This window comes from Caloenas nicobarica, chromosome 1 (assembly GCF_036013445.1).
Source record: "Caloenas nicobarica isolate bCalNic1 chromosome 1, bCalNic1.hap1, whole genome shotgun sequence".
Lineage (NCBI taxonomy): Eukaryota > Metazoa > Chordata > Aves > Columbiformes > Columbidae > Caloenas > Caloenas nicobarica.
The window spans coordinates 40,065,402-40,086,316 of record NC_088245.1 but is presented as its reverse complement, the minus strand read 5'-3'; the positions used below and the strand labels follow the sequence as shown (position 1 = coordinate 40,086,316).

The 20,915-nt window shown below is 41.4% G+C and overlaps 1 protein-coding gene across 1 annotated transcript; it reads left to right on the top strand.

The window, feature by feature from the left end:
• The first annotated feature begins 358 nt into the window (after positions 1-358).
• Positions 359-20,899, top strand: DDX17 (DEAD-box helicase 17). The gene is made up of 13 exons (XM_065658300.1): positions 359-712; positions 4,792-4,942; positions 7,054-7,153; positions 7,290-7,423; positions 8,166-8,231; positions 8,521-8,662; positions 10,789-10,949; positions 11,034-11,206; positions 11,487-11,597; positions 12,083-12,144; positions 12,523-12,582; positions 16,793-17,032; positions 17,695-20,899. Exons 1-13 carry the CDS (start codon positions 669-671, stop codon positions 18,216-18,218), a joined length of 1,968 nt encoding a protein of 655 aa, XP_065514372.1. The 5' UTR covers positions 359-668; the 3' UTR covers positions 18,219-20,899.
• Positions 20,900-20,915: the final 16 nt, after the last annotated feature.

Genomic DNA, 20,915 nt, shown 5'->3' with positions numbered 1-20,915 from the left:
TTACGCAAAACGCACGGGCTCTTCCTGCCCTACGTCAGCCTGGGTTACGCAACTTGCGCACGCCGTGTACTTACGTAACGTACGCCTCGGCCCAGGTTTTCCCTACCGTTCAGAAGGGGTTACGGCGTTGACTCCTTGCGTAGCAGACTTTGAGGAATAGGGGCAGCGTTACTCTCCTCCCTCCGTTCCTCACGAGGAGGCCCGGCTCTAGTAAAGAACGCTACGCACCTTTCGTAACCCGCCTGCCGCGCGGAGCAGTGTTTAGCCAAGAGGGCTCAGGGCGTAGTTGGCTTCCGGGAATAGGCGTAGGTATTTTGGAGGGCCGCTGTTTCCGCAGCGCCGGGCCGTCCGTAACGTAACTGAAGCGGGTTGGGGCGACGGCAGCCATTTTGTGCCGGGAGCCCGGAGGTGCAGGACGCTGGTGTCTCCACACTTCACGGGCCCTGGAGCCGACCGAGAGCCCCGCCGTTCCCTCCACCGACGTCCAGCGGGTCTCTGACCCACTGACCAATTCTTCTCCTTTTGTATCCCACCAAAGAAGCGAGGTGGCGCAAAGCGATTCCTCCGAGACACAGCCGCCCCTGGCTGGACCGTCTCCCCGTACCCCCAGCCCCTCGCCGTCCCCACGGCCGGCGTTCCGCTGCCTTTCTCCCACCCCTCCGGGGGCGATGAGGGGCTTCGGGGACCGGGGCCGCGACCGAGACCGCGGCGGGTAAGGGCGGGGGGGGGGGGGGGGGCACGGCGTGGGGGCGGCGGAGGGAGCGGTCACCCCGCCGCGGGGCCGGGCGGGAAGAAGAGGGGAGGCGGCCGTGGGGATGAGGGGGCTGCGTTCTGCCTGCGGTATTTGGGGGGCTTTTCCCCTTAAAATTCTCGTGTGGGGGTTGGGGGGAGCTGGAGACTTCATTAGTACTGTTCTGGCAGCAAGGGGAGGGGGTGGTGGTGGCGGGTTGGTTATCATTATTATTATTTTTTATTTAGCTTTTTCATCCCTCGTGTGTGCATTGCTTGCAATTTTAAGGCCTGCCTTTTTCTTTCTCCCCTACCCTTAAATTTATTTTCTTCCAGCCTCCTCCTCCCTCCCTCCCTTCCCCCCCCCCCCCCCCCAAGCCACGAAGGTCTCGGTGGCCCTGGCAAGGGCTGGTTGGACACTGCCCTTCTGTTTGTCATTGCTCCTTCTGAACTTAGTAGGAAGATGGCAGGCGGTGAAAGATCTTCCTCAGTTGCGCTCCCAGGGTTATCGTTGGAGGAAATGAGGTTGAAAATTGCTGCCATGCCGGGGACTTGCATGCTCGGGAGGGTGATCTCGGTGAACATGGCCCTGGACCACACTTAATGAGCGAGGCCAAGCTTGCGTAGCAGTCAGACTGGAGTCAGACTGTATGTGTGGCACTGCAGAGGCCTAGGGCTTGATACTCTTTATTTTGCTATTTAAAGGAAGCTTGACTTGGAAGAGGTTTTTGTAGGTTTTCCTTTTTTTTTCCCTTTTTTTTTCTCCCAAGGATGGCAATAATAAATACAACGGTATTATAGTATATAACTAGTTTGAAGCTTGAGGTTCCTCTTAAGGTTTGTAGTATTAAAAGGTTAATCACAGGCATTTTTAAAGAGAAAGAAGTGATTTAGGAGAGGGGCATTTTCTGTCCTTTAGATCGCAAGTCGTTAGGCTTCCATTCTCAAGAATTAACAATAAACACATTATCTGGGTTCTGTTATTCTTAATATAGCAGACTAGATCTTGGTTGATGAGTCTTCTTCCCCCCCCCCCCCCCCCCCCCCCCCCCCCTTTCTTTTTTCTTCTTGTTTTCCCTCCTTCCTGGGAAATTCGGGAATATTTTGTTTGTATGTTGTAATACATTTTAACACTTAGTTCCTCGTCATCTGTGGAGAGAGATATAGTTGTATCCTTGCTTTATCTTACACCCACATTTAACACTGTGAAAATAAAAGATAATTTAATTTTTTTCACAGGAGGGTTCTGGTGTTTTTCCACTATGAGATTTCCAGCTCAGCTTAACACAGAGACATTGGAGTAAATGCTTTGGCAAGTCTGAGATAGTTCAGATGCCAGCTGTTTTTGGAGTTTAGGGAGTGAGTTTGAGTATGGAGATTTATATGCAGTTACTTAAAAGAACACTGTCCAAAGCACTGTCACAGCACTTGACGTGCCTTAAAATTTGTGTAATCTTATTTCCGCAAAGACTTTGATCATAGGTGAGTGGTTCTCTTTTAGATCAGGGATATTGCATATGTAAAAGGAGTGCCTACATGCTGCTTTGTGAAGTTTTTTGACATTTGCATGGAAAATAGTTTTCTTGGCATATTATACCAGAAGCTTTAATGCATTGAGATTCAGTTTGTTATATATGTCTATTTAAGGTATGAAAATATTTGTAACCACTAACAACCTTCATACTTTATAAATAACCTCTGTAAAATTTTGGGCCACCTAGCATGCTAGTTAAAAGTTTATCAGCTTTGCAGTGCTGATTCTCTGGTAGGATAAACAAATGCAGGCTTTCTGTTTTCTTCCTGTCAGGAAGGAGTTGTAGGTGACTTTTTAGAACTGAAAGTTATACTGTTTTGCTCTGGAATTTTAACAAATTCATTCTGTTCTGTCCCAGAAATGATGACATACTCTATTGGAGAAGAATGTTTTCAGTCAGTCTGAATTTCTGCTTGAAAAGAGAACTGTTGGCAAATCAGTGGAATAACCATAGATTTCAATCAGTGTAAATGGAATTGGAGTCTTGTTTTACTTGTAATCGGAATGTAAAGTGTCAGTTACTGCCAGTTTAGTGGATAAACTTCAGCAGAGGCAGCATGTGAGGGCTGCTGCAGGGCTCGCTTCTTTCAGGTCAGCATACAGCCATGTTGTATATAGGAATGGAGAACTGAAACTATGTGACTTCTCTGTAAAATAAGTCGATTCTTCCCTCTAGGTAGCTGTGGAGCAAGTATTCCTAGTACCCAGCTGTTTTGGTGTCCAGTCTTGCAATCAGTTCTTGAATATGTTTCCTTCGATAAGGAAGCTCATTGGCACTTTGAACCTCTGGCTGACTTCAGTGAGACTGTGGGTTTTGTTAGAACTACTTGGATACAGAAATAGTTGTCATTTTGACCTCAAGTTAGCATGATCATTAGCAGACATATTCAGTAAAGGTGAATGTCCGTGTAAATGAAAATCTGTATTTTTTTTTTTAACTTGGTTGTGAAAGAAGATGTAATGTTTAAATTTTTGAAGTTCTGTTCACAGTCCTTGTATATGACAAAAAATGGCAATTATGTAGGATGTGCTAGATGTACTGTTGGGAAAATAAGAGATATTCGTAGGAGAGAGAAAAGACTTAATGAAACAGTTGCAACAAAGGAAACATTTTAAAACTTACTTGGCAGGATTTAATTTAAATTATATCTACCATGCTTAGCTTTTCCAATAATGCAACCCCTTTCTCCTGTTAATACCTTGATTTGAATTCTGTTTTTTTTGATCTCTTTCTTAACCACTGTGATTTGTAGTTTCAATTGGGTAGTGATTTCAAGAGCAAGTTTTCTTACTGGCTGAACAGATAGTCTTGTGCTTGAGATAATTCAGAAATTTATTTCAGATCTTGTATATTTTCACTAGTGGACTGCCTCGGTAAGGTGCCAACACTTTGGATTTGCTATCTAAATAAAAGTCTTGTTTTGAACAGGCATTTCTCATAAATGCATGTTTTGCAAAAAGCTGTAGCTTTATTAACCAAAATCCGAACTATTAATAGGACAAAATTTGACCTGATAGCATTTGGAAGAGCACCTTCTGCTGTGTTTGTATGATACTAATGAAAGAGCTATAACTTTTTGTGGCATTTAAAAATACATTATTTATAATATTTACGGTAAATAATCTTATGTCGCTCAGGTTTCAGTTACTCTTACAGATTATTGCCAGCTCTTTTGTCTAATGCATCAATTAGTCATTACAGTTAGTTCTTAACCTTCTTAAGTGTATTAAATTAACTGAATGAAGAAAACTTAGGAGAGAGAAAGAGCAGTAACTTCTGAGTAGTTCTGCTAGGTAGGGATTTTTTTTAGCAGAATAAATATTAACCTCTTACTCTCTTGAGTCTTCATCAAAAGCATTTGAGAGAGGATATGATTTTTTCCCATATACTTTTAAAATTTTTCTTCTGTTTTCCCCCTCTTAGGCTCTGGTCTAAAAATACTTTTAAAAAAAAATTTATTGCTTTGGTTCCAGGATTGCAGATGAACTTGCAGGCTTGGCTGGAACTTGTTTACTTTCTGTTCTTCACTATTATGTTTTTCATTTGAGGCCTACTGCTTGATAAGACAGAGAGAATGAGACAGTGAAGTAGCTATTTTTGTGTAAAACTAACCTTGAGGAAGTTGTGATCAGAGATTTTTCTCATCCCTTTCATCTAGCCATGTTTTAAGTGTACTGTCAGTTTGAAGAAAAGATAAATGCTATAACTGCACCCGCAGCATTGTCCTGAGGGAGGGAACCTTGAGGTAGAAACCTAAAGACAGGAGATTTAAGGCAGTGACTGACAAATGACTGTACTGGAAGGAGACTTTTAAGATGGTTTGGGGTTTAGAACTGACTTAGAGTGAGTTTGTTTTTGCAAGAAGTTGTTTACCGTTATAGTGATTGTTAGGGAGGTGACTTTTGCTAGAATATTGTTCTCATTTGTCAGCTTGGGGGGTGGGGAAAGAGTGGAAAATGCTTTAGAAACTTGAAAATTCCAGAGTAATGAAATACTCTTTTTTTGTAATGAACATTGACATTCCCAGGTTTGGAGCAAGTCGTGGAGGTCCTCTTCCTCCAAAGAAATTTGGTAATCCAGGTGAACGTTTACGTAAGAAAAAATGGGATTTAAATGAACTGCCTAAGTTTGAGAAGAATTTTTACGTGGAACATCCGGAAGTGGCCAGGCTTACTCCGGTAAGTTTTCAGGTGCTGTCTGTTCCATTTTGCCTACAACAGAAGATGTGACAAGTGAAAAAATGTGTCCTAAGAAGTCCGGGACAGTGTGTAATAAACTGTCTTTTTGTTAAGTGTGTTTGGTATCTCTGTGCTCTGCAGGATAGTGGTTCTAGTTGCCTTCGATATTTAACATTACCAGAGGTGATGCTTCTGCTCTTAGCTGGTTTTATATGAGGTATTTTCCATTTGGTCATTTATAATTCATCATTGTAATGCTTGTCTGGTCTAGCTATTTGTCAGTGTAGACAAGACTTGGAGGACTTAAGAGTTGCAGTACTGGACAGGCCCTGAAAGAACCTAAAATAATGAACTGAGAGTGGCAGAAATACATGAAAGGAGTACAGGGTTTTTCAAAAAGATGGACCCAGTTTGCCAATGTACTGCTTTGAATTTGGGTCCATCTTTTTGAAACACTCTGTATTTTATCATAATAGTAATTCAGGCTGAAGGAGGCCATGGGAGATCTCTAGTTTAATCCTCTGATTAGAGCAGAGTTAACTACAAAAGTAGAGCGGATTCCTTAGTGCTTTGTCCTTTTGAATTTGAATTATCCTCAGGGATGGGGAGAGTTTATATCCTCTCTGGGTGGTGTCCCAGGGCTTAATTTTTCTCGTGGTGTTTCCCTCCCTAATAATTATTTGCAATATCTCCTCTATAGCGACCCATCAAATAGTAGTTAAATTCCCCTGTTAGTCTTCTCTTTGCCAAGCTAAACAAATCCAGTGCTCCTGGTCTTTCTTTGTACTTCCCATACTTCAGCCTTTAGCTTTCTCCCCATAATTGTGTAAACAATGCCCTTCTTACATTGGAGGCTCAAAAGTGGATGCAATACTTCGTGTTTATTCTGTAAGTACAGTAATTTCCCCTTCCTACCCAGCTTGCGTCTAGAGTCTTTTTTTCCGCTCTTTAATGTCTTTTTGTATTTATAAATTAAGATATTTCATTCTTAACACGACAATACAAACAAACAAAATGTTATTATCCAGTTATATAGACTTACAAATCTTTATGTGAAATATTGAGATATTTGTGTGGTATAAAGGAATTGAAGGATGCACTGGCTTTTTAAAAAAACCTTGAACTACTGAATCACAGTTAGCATCAGCTGCTGTAGCCGTCTTTGCCTTAGCCAACTAAAAAGGCTTTTCACATTGTTATCAGAAGTTTTCTTTTTTTTTTTACCTTTTCATTCAAGCTCGAGAGATTCTCACAAACAGTAAATTTATTGCTTTGGATAAAGTGTGTGTTTGGAGTTGTTGTGTATCTTTCTATTTTTTTTTTTTTTTTAAACGAGCATTAGAATAAGGTCATGAATCGTGGAGGCTTGTTGCAAAGTGCAGTTGGACTTGCAAGATAATCTAGCAAAAGAGAAAACACTTTTTTCTAATGCTAAAATTATACTTATGTAGACACACATTTCAGAAATATTTGAAGAAGTTCCATTATTAAAAAAACTGTAAGGTCTTAGGTATCATTATGATGGTGCCTAGTCTTCTTTCATGCAGAAAAAAAAGTGCTGATTCTGAAAAGATTCCAAGCAACATTAGAGTTGCAAGTTGTCCAGCAAGAGCTCTGTATTTAACCACCTCTGGAATGTGTTAATTGAAGGATGGGGACTGCCCTGCCTTCTGCTTGTTTGTAGTATATTAGGGCCTGTTTACTTTGTTCTTAGCACTGTCACATAAACCACATTTCTTATCTGGTCCTCTGCTTTTAATAATTTTTGCAGCTGTTGATCATTTCTAGCCTCTGGAAGAAGAGTAAAATTCTAAAAAAAAATATTTCAAGACACCTTTAATTAAAAAGGGCTGGTTGGATGAAGACAGAGACAGTGGTCCTTCTGGGCTGCATAGAGAGGTCATGCCTCTGAAGACTGAGGAAGCTATGTGGTAGCTCAGTCTCAAACTCCTTCAGAAAGCAGTCTTTTTTAGATATCTGTTTCAATTAGCATCTCTGTAAGCTGTTAGCTAGAAGTGTGAAGTGAGTTAATAGTTAGGATCTATGTGTTTTAAGTCCCAGCTGATATTTGGCATTTGTCTTTCCCCCCCCCACTTCCCCCACATAAATAGTACGAAGTTGAAGAATTGCGAAGAAAGAAAGAGATAACAATTCGAGGAATGGAGGGCTGCCCCAAGCCGGTGTTCGCCTTCCACCAGTGTAGCTTTCCGCGTAAGTATTTTGCCATTCTTTAGGATAATGAGGATTACTTGAAAACAATGACTGTTTAGGCCTGTTCTATTTCTTAAAAGATCTTCTGAAGCCTTGGTTATCCTTTAAGAAATGTTTTATTTTCTTAAATTCTTAGAGTATGTGATGGATGCCTTGATGGACCAAAACTTCACGGAACCCACTCCAATCCAGTGCCAAGGCTTTCCTCTAGCCCTCAGTGGTCGTGATATGGTGGGCATTGCGCAGACTGGCTCTGGGAAGACACTAGCTGTATGTATTCTTCCCTTTTATTTATGCAGTTAATATTCCTAGTCGCTTTGCAGAAATTACCCTTGCCTACTTGGTAGTAGTTTTTGGGCTTGTCAGTACTACAAGCATAAAGTGAGATGGTTACATGTGTTTAAAGCTTACTTTATTGCATCATGGGTGATACTTAAGTCTCGACTAGCTTGTCTTATTCACAGGCATGTATTTTGCATACCTTTTCTGTTGGGATACATAGTCACTTCTCCTTGGTCTATGCTTACCTTGTGGTTTAAAAAATAGTATGTGCTTTTTAGCATACTTGTTTATGCAAGTCAAAATAAAAAAATGGTTGATTCTTCAAGGTATACCTTAATTTTATCTGCAGTGGTTAAGAAGGAATTTTGTCCTTTATGAAAAACATTGGTTAGAGCCAGGGTTGCTCAGTTCTACTAACTTAAACTCCAAATTTAAATGAGCTTTCCTTTCAGAGATGCTGAGCAGCTATATTTTGTGCTCCTGTTAAAGCAAATATGGCTGGTCAGCACGTCTGAAAATCTTATGTTCTGTTGGATAGCAAGTATCCGATTTTGCAGAATCCTGAGTTTTAGATAGCCAAGGTTTCTTGCTGTCCCTCACATCAGATGTTGGCTTCTTGAGGGGGTCTTTGGCTAAGTGGGCTCTTGCCATGATCCACTTGTCACGTCAGGTGATCATTGGCATTGCATATTCAAGTCCTGTGTCTTGACTTAAAGTTCTTCTGTTTCAGTACTTGTTGCCTGCAATTGTTCACATCAACCACCAGCCATATTTGGAGAGAGGAGATGGCCCAATCGTAAGTGCTTGTCAATTGCCTTCCTTTTTGTGTGTATGGCAGGGCATTGTTGTGTGCTTTGTTTAATTGGTATATCAAAATAGTAGGTGGAGAAATGTTTACTATCACAGTGTGATGAACATCCCACTCATTAGTTAAAATTCTGTGCAATTGCTGACATAGTCTAAAGATACTTAAATGTTTTAGCTAATAAAGAGCAGATGGTCCATCTTTGCTTACGGTATCTGTGGAGCCATTAAGTTTGAGATGTGTGTGCAGCTTGGCTATCCTGAATCGATTTCTTTTGCAGTGTCTGGTTCTAGCACCTACTCGAGAGTTAGCCCAGCAGGTGCAGCAGGTGGCTGATGATTACGGCAAATGTTCAAGACTGAAGAGTACCTGCATATATGGAGGAGCACCCAAAGGGCCCCAAATCAGAGATCTAGAGAGAGGTAATTTTAAAATAGCTGTTTGCAGTTTCTGGAGGAGGTGGTATTGTAAAATATCTGTAAAAAAAATTACCTCCTTAAAACCTGTTTGGAAGGGGTTGTGTGTGGATGAGTGGCTATCTCTCCAGTTACAATGATAGTTCATGAAGTAGTTTGCTGCTTTGTTGTATAGTGACTTATTTGAATATTAGATTTCCTTTCTGTTTTCTCTTTGAACTTGTGGAGATCATCAGGATATAGGAAGGAGAAAAAGGAAACTTACCAGAAAGAGAACAGGTTATTTTGAGGAAATGCAGTAGCAACAAGTTTAAGGAATTTTTTTTTTTTTATACCAGATTTCAAGTTTTCTGCTGAGGCTTGGTCAAATAATCAAACTTGATTTCTGAATGTATAGAAACTTCTTGAGACAATGGGGTTTTTTGGTGTGTTTTTGTTTGTTTTGTTTTTTGTGGGGTTTTTTGTTGTTGGTTGTTCTCAAGCACTAAGCTGTATTTCTGTTCATGTACTTCATAACATTCTGTAAGTGCCTTTTCTGTACTTGGCAAGGGACTGGAGTTGGGAATGATGAGGAGCCGTGGTTCTACAGCAACCACTGTAACACAGTAGTGCTCAAACAACCTAACCTTCATTTCAAGGGCTAGTTACGTATCATTTCAAATGCAGGAATGTGCTTTTATCTTCACTAGATAAAAAAAATAGTAGAATTATGTGAAAAGATATAGGAAGTATTATAAAGTTAAGCATATATATATATATATATATATATATATCTCTACTAAAGAAATCAGAAAATTTTACTTACCACTGCAGGTTGCAGAGTCATTGTTGAAAACTGCAGTAATGGGGTAAAGGTATGCATGGTAGAAGGCTGTGGGATAGCTCTGTTCAAGAAAATGGTAGTGCATGACAGTTCAAAAGTAGTATTTTCAGTGGAAGAGTCAAATGAAGAGACATGTTACATCAAGTTACACAAAGAGACCTTGGAAGGACCAGTTTGGTCGGTTTTTGCACGCCTTTCTGGACTGCTCTAAAATAGGTGTTCTGATTTGGGCAGGCTCAGTGCTTTCAGTCCTTTCAGGTGTTAGTTTAGATGATTTCTTAGTATTTTCTGCAGCAAAGATTATTGAATAGTTAAGAGTCCAGAAAACTTTTTTTTTTTCTCATTTGTGATCTTTGGGGTATTTAGTGAATTTAATTTAGAAGAGTACATCACTGACTACAGAGACTGCAGTTTATTCAGTCCCCCTGGCAGACCAGTCCCCACTAGAAATCTAATCTTACGTGAGCTTTATAGAAACTAGCAGTATGCCCATCTTTGTCAGCTCTGAGGAGTCCAGGTTGACACAGACAAAAAATACGTGTTGCCACAAAATACTCTGCATCTGTAAGTGCAGTATTGAGAAAGCTATTGGGGTTTTGCTCTTTTTCACCCTGCTGCTTCGCTAAACTTACCTTCTTGGGACATTTCAGTGCCACCGAAGGACTTGCCTGTAAGATTTGGGAATTGGTGGAAACCAGTCTGTCCTTTTAGGAAATGTATAAATTGCCATACCTGATATTAGTTTGTGAATATTTGAGTTCCATTTTTATGCTAACAGATACAGGCAGGATGGTTGCCTGTCACCATTGGTGCATAATTACACAGTATTGAAGCCCATGCTTTGGCTTTATATACTAAAAAAAAAAAAAGTGGAAGTAATTTAACCTGTATAGCAAGAGAAGCACTTCATGTTTGATTAACATGGGGAGTTTATCTGGAATTGGCTCTTATTTTTCTAGGGGGCTCTCTAGACTGCATAGTTCTGGATGAAGGTGGGTCAGACTTGAGTAGAAGCTTATTTTATTCTGATTTTTGGACAGCTCTTCACAGGTGTTTTCTGACAGTAAGCTTTTAGCTTCTATACTGCATTTATTATTCTAATGGCACTGTAACAGTAATTTCAGAATGGAAAAAAAAGAAACTAGGGCTTCTACTGAAATGACTCAATCTTGGATACGAATGAGGGTGGTGCTGCTTTTTTTTTTTTAAAAAAAACAATTTTGCTCTGGAAGGTGATTCATTCAGACTAAAAATACCAATTGACATTCAAATGAAGAGCCTTACTCTTTTTCCTTGTTCTGTTTTGAAGGTGTGGAGATCTGCATTGCTACACCAGGCCGCTTGATTGATTTCCTTGAGGCAGGAAAGACTAACCTTCGTCGGTGTACGTACCTGGTGCTGGATGAAGCAGACAGGATGTTGGACATGGGATTTGAACCCCAAATTCGTAAAATTGTTGACCAGATAAGGGTGCGTGAACCTTGTAAAAGGACAGCCTCCTTTGCTTTCCCATTCAATATCCAGTACTTAAAATCTCTTTTCCCTTTTTCGTAGCCTGACAGACAGACTCTGATGTGGAGTGCCACCTGGCCAAAAGAAGTGCGCCAGCTTGCTGAGGACTTTCTGCAGGACTATGTTCAGATTAACGTGGGAAACCTGGAGCTGAGTGCCAACCACAATATCCTGCAGATAGTGGATGTATGCATGGAAAGTGAGAAAGACCATAAGTAAGCTGATTTTCCTGCCATTTCTTTTTTATGTGAATTCTGAATAGTGAAGTTACTTGTAGTGTTGTTTAACCTTTGAATGTTACAAAACAAGTGACTTCCGTAATTAACTAATCGATTGCATATATTCTAACCACGCTGTTGTACAACACACCTGAATTCTGTGTAAGTGATACTGACTTATCTATTTGGATGCGTGTTGTGTATGTTATCAACACAAGCTGAAAGAGTGCTCCTTGTGTACATGGATATACCATCTTAGCTCTTATGTCTCTTTTAGACTGATACAACTGATGGAAGAAATCATGGCAGAGAAGGAAAACAAAACTATCATCTTTGTGGAGACAAAGAGGCGATGTGATGATCTCACTCGAAGGATGCGCAGAGATGGGTGATTAGCTTCCCCCCTCCCTTGTCTTGTTTCTAGTGGGAAACAGAAATTGTAATCAAAATCAGAAAAGTTTAAATGTTCGTGATGCTATTGTTGGGAGCAACTTGTCTGTTCTTTTCTTGGCTGAATTGAGTCTTGGTTTCCCAGAAGGTTCCAGTCCCTCAGAGCATTAGTGCAAGAGAGAGTATTTGTAAGCTGGGCAGCTTTTAGTGTATCAGGATACAGATGCACTGATTTGGACTGTATCAATACAGCAAATGTGATTTGGTTTAGATGGTTGTTTATGTAGGTAGTGGGTTTAACATGCAGGAAACAAACCAGTATATGTGCTAGGTAGATAGAGGCCAGAAGAGGACAGGGAATAAAATATTTCCCAAGTCTTCTATTTTGTTTTCTTTCTCTTGAAATGTCAATAAAGCTTCCTCTTGCCTTTAAGGTATGGTATGTACTTTCTGTCTATACTAATGTGCATCTCTCTTCGGCAGTTGGCCAGCTATGTGTATCCATGGAGACAAGAGTCAGCCAGAAAGAGATTGGGTGCTTAATGGTGAGTCCATCACTGAGGGGAGAATGATTTGGGCTGCTGTACATAATTTACTGAGATGTGTTTTTCTTTGCTTTTTTTTTTTCCTCTATTCCAAGTAGATATATTTCAAAAGAACTCCTTTTGACTTTGTACTGTTAATTTCGGTACTTGTATTTGCCTTTTTTTTTTTTTTCATTTGACAAAAACAAAATGAGAAAATTGCTTAACCCAGAGAGCTAGATTTTGAAAAATACTTACCACCTTATATCTGACTTACTGGGGTTTCTCACATGGACCCTTCTTACCTAGATTGTGGAAAATGAGCATTTAGGATCAATCAAGTTCGGGTAACTTTACCTTTTTGAAAAAAATTACTTCATAGCATGCTTTGTTTTGCAGAGTTTCGTTCTGGAAAGGCTCCTATCCTCATTGCTACCGACGTTGCATCTCGTGGGCTAGGTTTGTACACATAGACCACTCTTGCCTACTGCTGCATATTTTTCTTCCTTGGACTGAAATATGTTTTCTTTAAAAAAAAAAAAAAATCAAAGCGTGATTTTCCCCCACATGTGAAATACGTTTTTTAACATTAATCTTTTTTTTTTCTTTCATATTCAAAGTCTCTTCCTGCTCCTAATGAACAGGCTTTGGTCTGCAGCAAGGCCTAGGCATGACCAATCGATCGCCAAGAGGGAGAAGAGACGTCCAATTATGCAACCCAACCCTTCCACCACACTCACTTCTTCCCCAAATCCAGCTTTTGATGCTGGATGATAGGGATGGATTGCTCTCAGTTCAGAGCGTGCCAGATAAAGTTCAAGTAGGAAGTTGTGGGAGAGCATTTCAACAGCCAATAGCTAATATTCTCCCTGTATGACACACCACAGATTTGAACATACCAACCCCAGTGTAGACGCATGTTTACCCCACAGATGTATTCACATCTGAGAAAGCACTGCTTCAGACTTCGGTCTTAACGTGTAACCTTCCCTCCTCTGTGTTCCTTCTAGGCAGGACCACTGAGATAATATATCGTCTTTAACATCGTGTGATCCAAACCTGTAATTGAATCAAAATTGCACAGCTCTATTCTGTTGGTATGAAAATGATCTGTCTGGATGCATCAGTTGTGCCCCCTTTTTTGATAAGCATATTTGTATTGTGAAACACTCTGTGTGCCAAGTAAGCACAGTCCTTATACATCTGTCCACTCTAGAAGAGGAGGATGACTTCTGAAGTGCTCAGAGTTTGATAATGGACATTGAATATTGCCCCCCCCGCCCCAAGTCTGGTAGCAGATAAACTACTTGGGGGTTGATGTCTCGTTGTAAATTTTAGATAATACTATGGCAAGTCATTGCAAATAAGCTCAGAAAAATCTCTAGCTGTTAAAATCCTCATGTATCTGAGCTCTCTTTTTTACATGTGCTGAAAGGGTGGCTGTGCTGTGCATCATATGGTCACTTTAATACAGGCAGACCATTACTAGACTTGGCAGCCTTTGTTCACACAACCTTCACCCCTCCTTTCCCCCCCCTCAAAAAACATCCAACACTTCTTCAGAGAGGTGATCATATGGACTTCAGTCTCTGCCCTCTAGGGTCATGTCTGGACCTGTGCAGTTAGAACTTGGGCCTGTTGGGAGAAGGGACTGAGGCCTGAAACCAGTTTATATGAAAGAGAGCTGCTTTATCTAGCAGCATTTTTTAAACAGGCTTGCTATGTGCTGGTAGCTTCTTTGTGCATCTTGCCTAGACATTTAAAACAGCCTCATCACCTCAAAAAAACCAAACCAAACTGACACTCCCCCTGCAAAAGTACTGAATTGGAATACACTTCAGAAAACAGTCTCCCCAGTTCCCATCCTCCACTTCAGCTGAGCTAAGGGGGGAAGGTACCAGAGTCTGTTTCTTGTTACTGAACAACATCTCTGCTTGTTTTGGGGCCCTGAGTTTGCTGCTTCTTAAAATAAGTCACTTAACTGGCAAACTTCTGGACGACTTCCTCCAAGATCCTGGCAAGTGAAGGCTTCTACCTAAATAACATAACACAGGGGCGCGCGCCTTTTGGCTGAGTCACCAGGGCTTTCCCTCTTCCTAATGGAACACTGGTTTCAAAAAAGCTTCTTCCAGGTAAGTTCCGAGTCCCGTAACGACTTCTTTGTGATAATTCCCTGGAGTGAGGTCCTCTCTCTGCACTGATTTTTTTTTTTTTTTCTTTTTTTTTACTTTATTTTTTTGTTCAGTCTATTAAACTAAAAACATTGAATTTGTTTTGTTTTGTTTTCTTTAACAGAAGCTTTGATATCAGCTGCAGATCATTCTCAGTGCAGGGGTGGGGGCACATCTACATTGATGGTCTAAACAGCTCTCTAGACTAGCATGTTTGCTAGTTTCTATTTCTCCTGATTAATAATCAAGACTGTCGGTGCCATATGGTATTCTGATGGTCTGACAAAGGGAATGTTTACCCGGTAGCTGTCAAAAATGATTTACAGTTTCAGTTCTTGATCCTGCTACAATATCTTCTAAAAGCGCAGGAAGATTGCGAATGTGCGCAAGCGCTTTGGAGCATGCTAGACTGGAGAAGCCGAGTCTTGCTCTGTTCTTTCTTCAGCAAGCTGTGTGCTCTACCAGGACCACTGTCTAGCTTGGAAATCACCCCTTGTATTTACCTGCCTCCCCATTCTTCCCCCTCCTCCCCAGTCAAGTCAGTTCCGCCTGCATCGGTAGCTACAAATTCCTTGTGCTTTCTGCTGGGAAAGCATGTCCTCGTATCCTCTGTGGTAATTCAAGTCACTTTGCTACTGATGGATGTGCAAAACGGGACCGGCTGAGGATCACGTAGCCTGCAGCTTGTCAGACTAGTTACACCCTGGCTGTGAAGATGCAATCTGTCATACATACTCCTCTCTTTACTTCACTTTCCCCTTTTTAAAAAAACTCTGTTGCATCAAGGACCCTAGCTGGCGACTCGCGCAGCCCCCTGTGAAACCTGCCTTCTCACTCCCTTTTTTTGGTGTGATTCAGGACTTTGGAGTCAGCAAAGACTGAGGAGCCCCCCACTTTGCTGTAATAAGAAACAGACGTAAAGTCCCCCTCTTGTCACTACAACCCTCTTGTTTTTATTTTTCCTGTAACCCCTTTGAAATTGATGCAGTCTGGGCAATAGATGCAGCCTGGCCCTTTGGATGTAGTTTTTTGTATCTTCATTTTTTTGACAATTGCCCCCAAGAGCCCCGAATAGGGGACAAAAAGCGTTGGAGGACCTGAAACTTTTACCTGAACCCAGGTTCTCCGGCGCTTCACAACCAAATGGGGCTACAGAGAAGCGTCTAAGCCAGTTCACAGAGCGAGCGTGTGTGGGGACTTCTCGCTGCCACGGACCCTTGATGCATGCTCCCCGCGCTCCAGTGGTCCCGTGTCAGAGGGCGGAGTTTTCGAAAGGAGGCCGCCAAAAATAAAAGGCAAAGAGACGGGATCGGCTGCAGCGGTTTCCCACAGGAGGAGGGAGTGTGCATCGGTCTGGTAACAAACAGAGAATGTTTCTCTATTTAAAACAAAAAAACAAACAAACAAAAAATAAAAAAAAAAGGAAAGGAAATCACAAAAATCTGTGTTTTATCTTGGATATTTTCAGAATATTCTTAAAATGCAGATTTTTAATTTTTTTTTAATGAGCTGTTAGGGCATTTATTGTAATACCATGCTTTAAAAAAATATAGTAAATAGGTGCTTCTGGTACTTGAGGTGCTTTCACTGAAGTGTTACACTAACATTTACTTTGTTTCTGTCCCAAAAGTTTGCAAAGTCTGTCTTTCTGTAAGAGATGTGGTTCTGATCTCCTAAATTTTAATAAGCAATTTTGATCATTTAATTTCCTGCTTCCATCTGACACTAGAAGTAGGGAATTGCTAATGCAATTCAGGATTGTCCAAATTACAAAAGCTTGCCAGAACTGGATGGAACAGCACAGTGAAATGTTAGTGCAATGCATTCTGGTGATAACTAGAAAGCTGAGTTAAGATATAGGTCTGAATAATTTTTAATGAGTTGGCTGAATAATAATGTAATTGGAGTGTCTTAAGCTTTAGGCTAGGGAAAGTAGTTCACTGTATTTTTATTAGGCCTATAATAATAAATATTTTTAAGATTGCCTTTTATGTTACCAAGTGGAAGGTAAGTGATCTCATTACTGTTAGTATTTGTTAGACTTCTCCCAACAGAGTAAAAGCTTCACCACGGCAGTTCTGCCCTTCTTCCACCCCAGTTTGCTCTGATAGTGGCATTTTCACTTATTTAAAAGAAAAAAAAAATAAGTATGGAATTCAATTAGCTCATTCACAACTGTTGGTGTCTTTGACACAGGAAGACAAAGAAATGCATTCCAGGGAGGATGAATTTGAGTGCAGGGCAAAACTGCTTTAAAATTGCCACTGTTTTTCAGGACACTGATCTTTGTTCCTGATGATCTTAAATTTGAGCCTTCTACTCTTTTGGGATGAGTCTGTCTTGTATTTATTCCGTGCAATTACTAACTTTGTATTTTTTTTTCTTATTACTGTCACCTGCATTCGTGCTCCCCACCTTTCGTTGGCACGTCCTCTCTTCTTCTCCCCTTTCCTCAACCCCACCCCTTCACTGTGCTTCGCACCTGGGCACTTCACAAGACGTGGAAGATGTTAAATTTGTGATAAACTACGACTACCCGAACAGCTCTGAAGATTATGTGCACCGTATTGGCCGTACCGCACGTAGTACCAACAAAGGTACTGCCTACACCTTCTTCACACCAGGAAACTTGAAACAAGCCAGGGAGCTTATCAAAGTGTTGGAAGAAGCCAATCAAGCCATCAATCCGAAACTGATGCAGCTTGTGGACCACAGAGGAGGAGGAGGTGGTGGTGGAGGTAAAGGCACATGGGGAGAGGGCTACACAGGGAATAGGGTCCTCATTTTGAGGGAGGGAAGGTTAAATGAGGGTAGGGGAGTAGTAGGCCCAGGTCTAAGGTAACACACAGTACGTGAGTAATAAAACTGCTTCATAGATGTAGTATTTCTGTCCAAAAGAGGTAGTCCGCTGTTCTGTCTTAGCTGTAAAGTTTGGGATTTTTTTTTTTCTTCCTCCTGGTAAGGTCATCACAGAACTAATTTGCTTGATTTAATGATTCCTTTCAGTTCCTACCTAAACACAGGCAACAGGGTGTATGTGCATGCACATGCAAAATTGAAATCAGGAAAGGGGTACACTGACTTTTGCCTTCAGGGACTGAGACTATTTTTCCTCCTGTTCCCTGAAGCAATAGTAAATTTCATTATATTTCTAAGTTAGTTCTGAATTTCTTCTGTTCCTTTGTTTCTGAGCACGTGCATTAGGAACCTTTTTTGAACTTCATATTTACACCTTGAACAAAACAGACAGATGTAGGGAAGTTATAGTCAGTCAAGAGAACTTGCTCCTTGTGGGCAAAATTGTGGATGTAGAATGGGGAGAAAGGGTGGCAATAATTGTACCAGAGTTCGTCATTTAAAACTTGTTCATGGTACTAAATCTTAATATATCCATCGCCAGGAGGTCGTTCTCGTTACCGAACGAGCAGTTCGGTAAACAACCCTAACCTGATGTACCAGGAAGAGTGTGACAGGAGGCTCCGGGGAGTGAAAGAGGGCCGGAGAGACTCGGGTGGCTTCAGAGACCGTGAGCGTGGTGACAGTTATGCCAACGGAGCCAACAAGACCTATGGCAGTGCCTACGGGAGCCCAAATTCTGCTTTTGGGGCAGCGCAGAGCCAGTATGGTTACACTCAAGGGAGCTATGGAGCAGCTGCCTATGGCACGAGTGGCTATAGCACTGCAGAGTACAGTGCTAGTGGCTATGGTGCCAGCACCACAGCTGCCACCGCTGGGAGAACCTCACAGAGCACTACCCAACAGCAGTATGCAGGGATGGTGGGGCGCTCAGGCCAGCAGCCACAGCCGCTCATGTCACAACAGTTTCCACAGCCCCCTGGCACTAGCGTGATGGGCTATATGGGACAGACTGCCACCTACCAGTATCCTCCCCCTCCCCCACCCCCTCCCCCCTCCCGCAAATGAGACCACTCGCCTACCCGCTGGTGACCAGTGTAGACCTCTTGCATTTAAAGGAACCTTTTCTTTCTCTTCTTTCCCATTGTGATGTCTCTTTCATGCAGGTTAGACTTAGAATTCACCATTCAAATCCCTCAAGCCCATTGAAAATGGCCCCCAGTCCACGTTACTGACCCTGTCCTCTTTTTCTTTTTTTCTTTTTTTTTAAGAGATATATATAGTTGACTGGAAAATTTATTAATTTTTTTTGTCTTGCATGTTGAGGAAATTGGAAATCTTATTTTCTCTAAAAGAAATGGGTATAAGGCTGATAGGTCCCAGCTCAATCATCTTGGTGTCTAAGGTTTGTGTGAAAACTTGCTTTTGAGGGGTGAAAGTTTCTATTCTGTAACATATTAACTTAATTTCAGGAAGTATCAAGAGAGGTGGGAAACTTTGGGGAGCCAAGAGCACTTCATTTAAAATGATAAATGCAAGGGAGCAATGCTCACTTCTCCTAATCTTAATTTTTTTTTAAAAGCTCACTATTTTTGCTTGTAATCTATCATAGGTGACTTTCTATAGGAAAACTCTGCTGATTTGTCTGAGCTGGGCAGTGTTCAGAGTAATGCCGCAGGTACAGTGTTGGCATTTGCTGCAGCTCTGGAAGCAGCGACCTCGTCTTCTGGTACTTGTAGCAGCCTGCAGTAGGGAAGCTGGGATTGAAACCCCAGTGTCAGAGACCAAACCCGTCTTGGATTCGATACCTGAAAACCAGATAGTCACTGTAGGTACCACTGCTACCATGTTTAGCCAAGTAAGTTCTTTCCCTATGATTGTAAAATTGCAGAATTGCAAATGTTTGGAGCCTGGTTATTCTTAAATCAGTTTCTGCTCTCAAATTCCTATTGAGTTCATTGAGAGAAATCTTATTTGAGAGCCTAGAAACTAAACAGAACAGAGATGGTGAACAGCGTATCTTGTTTGTCCGTGAACAAACTGCCTTTTGCCATGGGCAGTGCTTTGAATTCTGCTGCAGTGAATAAAATGTGACAGAGTTTTCCACACTTTAAGAGGTTTGAATAGGGTGGGCTGGGGGGAGGGCAAGGGGAGGAAGGGAAGAGGGGGAAATTGCCTGGAATCTCCTTTTCATGAGGTAAGCAGTGAGCTGGTTAGTGCATCTTGATTCTGAAGCTTTATTTCTTTTGTACCTTGCTCTGACTATTGCTTTTCCTGGCTTTTGAGTGCATTTCCCTGCTCCATTGGTCCCTTTGAGCTGAGCTCTCGCAGGTAGGTAGCATTTTAGAAAATGTTAGAGAAGAGTGAAATTTTAGTAAATACATAAATAAAACTTGTTTGTTTTACTGGCTAAGGTGGGTGTGAGGAGGGGTTCCCCTTTAGTAAAGCATGTTGTTGACTTGTTATTTTTAATACCAGACGGTTCAGAGACAGTAGATGATAACAGGAGTTGGCTGCTCTTGATCCAATAAGATGACAGAAGAATGGATACATCTCCTGGTTTGTGAGGCATTTTCTTTGTATTACAAGAATTCAGGAGGTTTTTTTGTTTTGTTTTTTTCTTCTGTTGATGTTCTTGCATATGGATGACCAAGGTAGCCTACTCCTTCTATAGGAGAGTGGCACTTCTTAGAGCCCAAGAAAAGAGCTTGCTTATACAGAAGTGATTTATTTTTTCAATTTAATTTCTTCCCAGAGTAAAATTTTGGGGGACAAATGCGCATTTTTTTTTTGTGCGGTACACAGGTAGGTTGCTGACACAGAGGGAAAAGGGAGAGATCTTCCAGAACCTTGGTTCCCTCATCCCATCTTCTAATTCCAGTGCTTGGGCAGGAAGTTTCTTTGCTTGTGTTAAGTGAAAGCCAGAAACATTTTGTTTATCCGGGCACTGACCTGTCTTTGGCCTCCCTCACAAGCAAACGTAGAGCTCTTTTTGGTTTTGGGTGGGTTTTTTTTTGTTGTTTTTGTTTTGTTTTGTTTTGTTTTTTTAAATTTGCAAGTTCAAATGCAGAAATGTGTTTGAGGGGTGTAGGAGTAGGACATCTCACTGACTGGCTTTATAAAGGGTCTCTGGACTGCCAAAGCTGCCTTACAGTCTGCTATAGCTTTCACTTATTTTTGGGGGTGGACTTGTGCACATATAAACACATACGCCAAGTCTTGCGGTGCTTTATTACCGTTGAGGTCAGCGGAAGCCCAGGGTCTCGGTTCAGTTCAGAGTGTTAACCAGACTGTTGAATCCATGAATGCACCGTGGCACGTGCTGCCTCGTCCCACCTGGTGCTTGCTGCTCTGTTCCATGTACCAGCTGGAAAGCCCTTGTTGATAAAGCGTATTAGCTTCTAGTATCGTTTGCATTGTTTTCAATCTGTAAAAGCTTGTGGGAGTGTCAGATGAGTTGGGTGTCTCCTCCCCTCCCACTTCCTGAAGCAATTTACTGTTTGGACTTCTCTGAACAATGGAAGGGTTAGTGGCTTTGTGTGGGATCAGCTGCTTGTTTCACACACCTGCTGGTCTCTGAACACATTCCTGTTGTATTAATGAAGACTTGAATTGAGAGATCCATAGATCTGTGGTGTTCAGACACAGGATACTAAGAGCTATGTTACTATTCTTAGTTTGTAAATTGTCCTTTTGATACCATCTTGTTTTCTTTTGTAGGTATAAATAAAAACACTGTTGTCAATAAATTGTGAACTTTGTCTT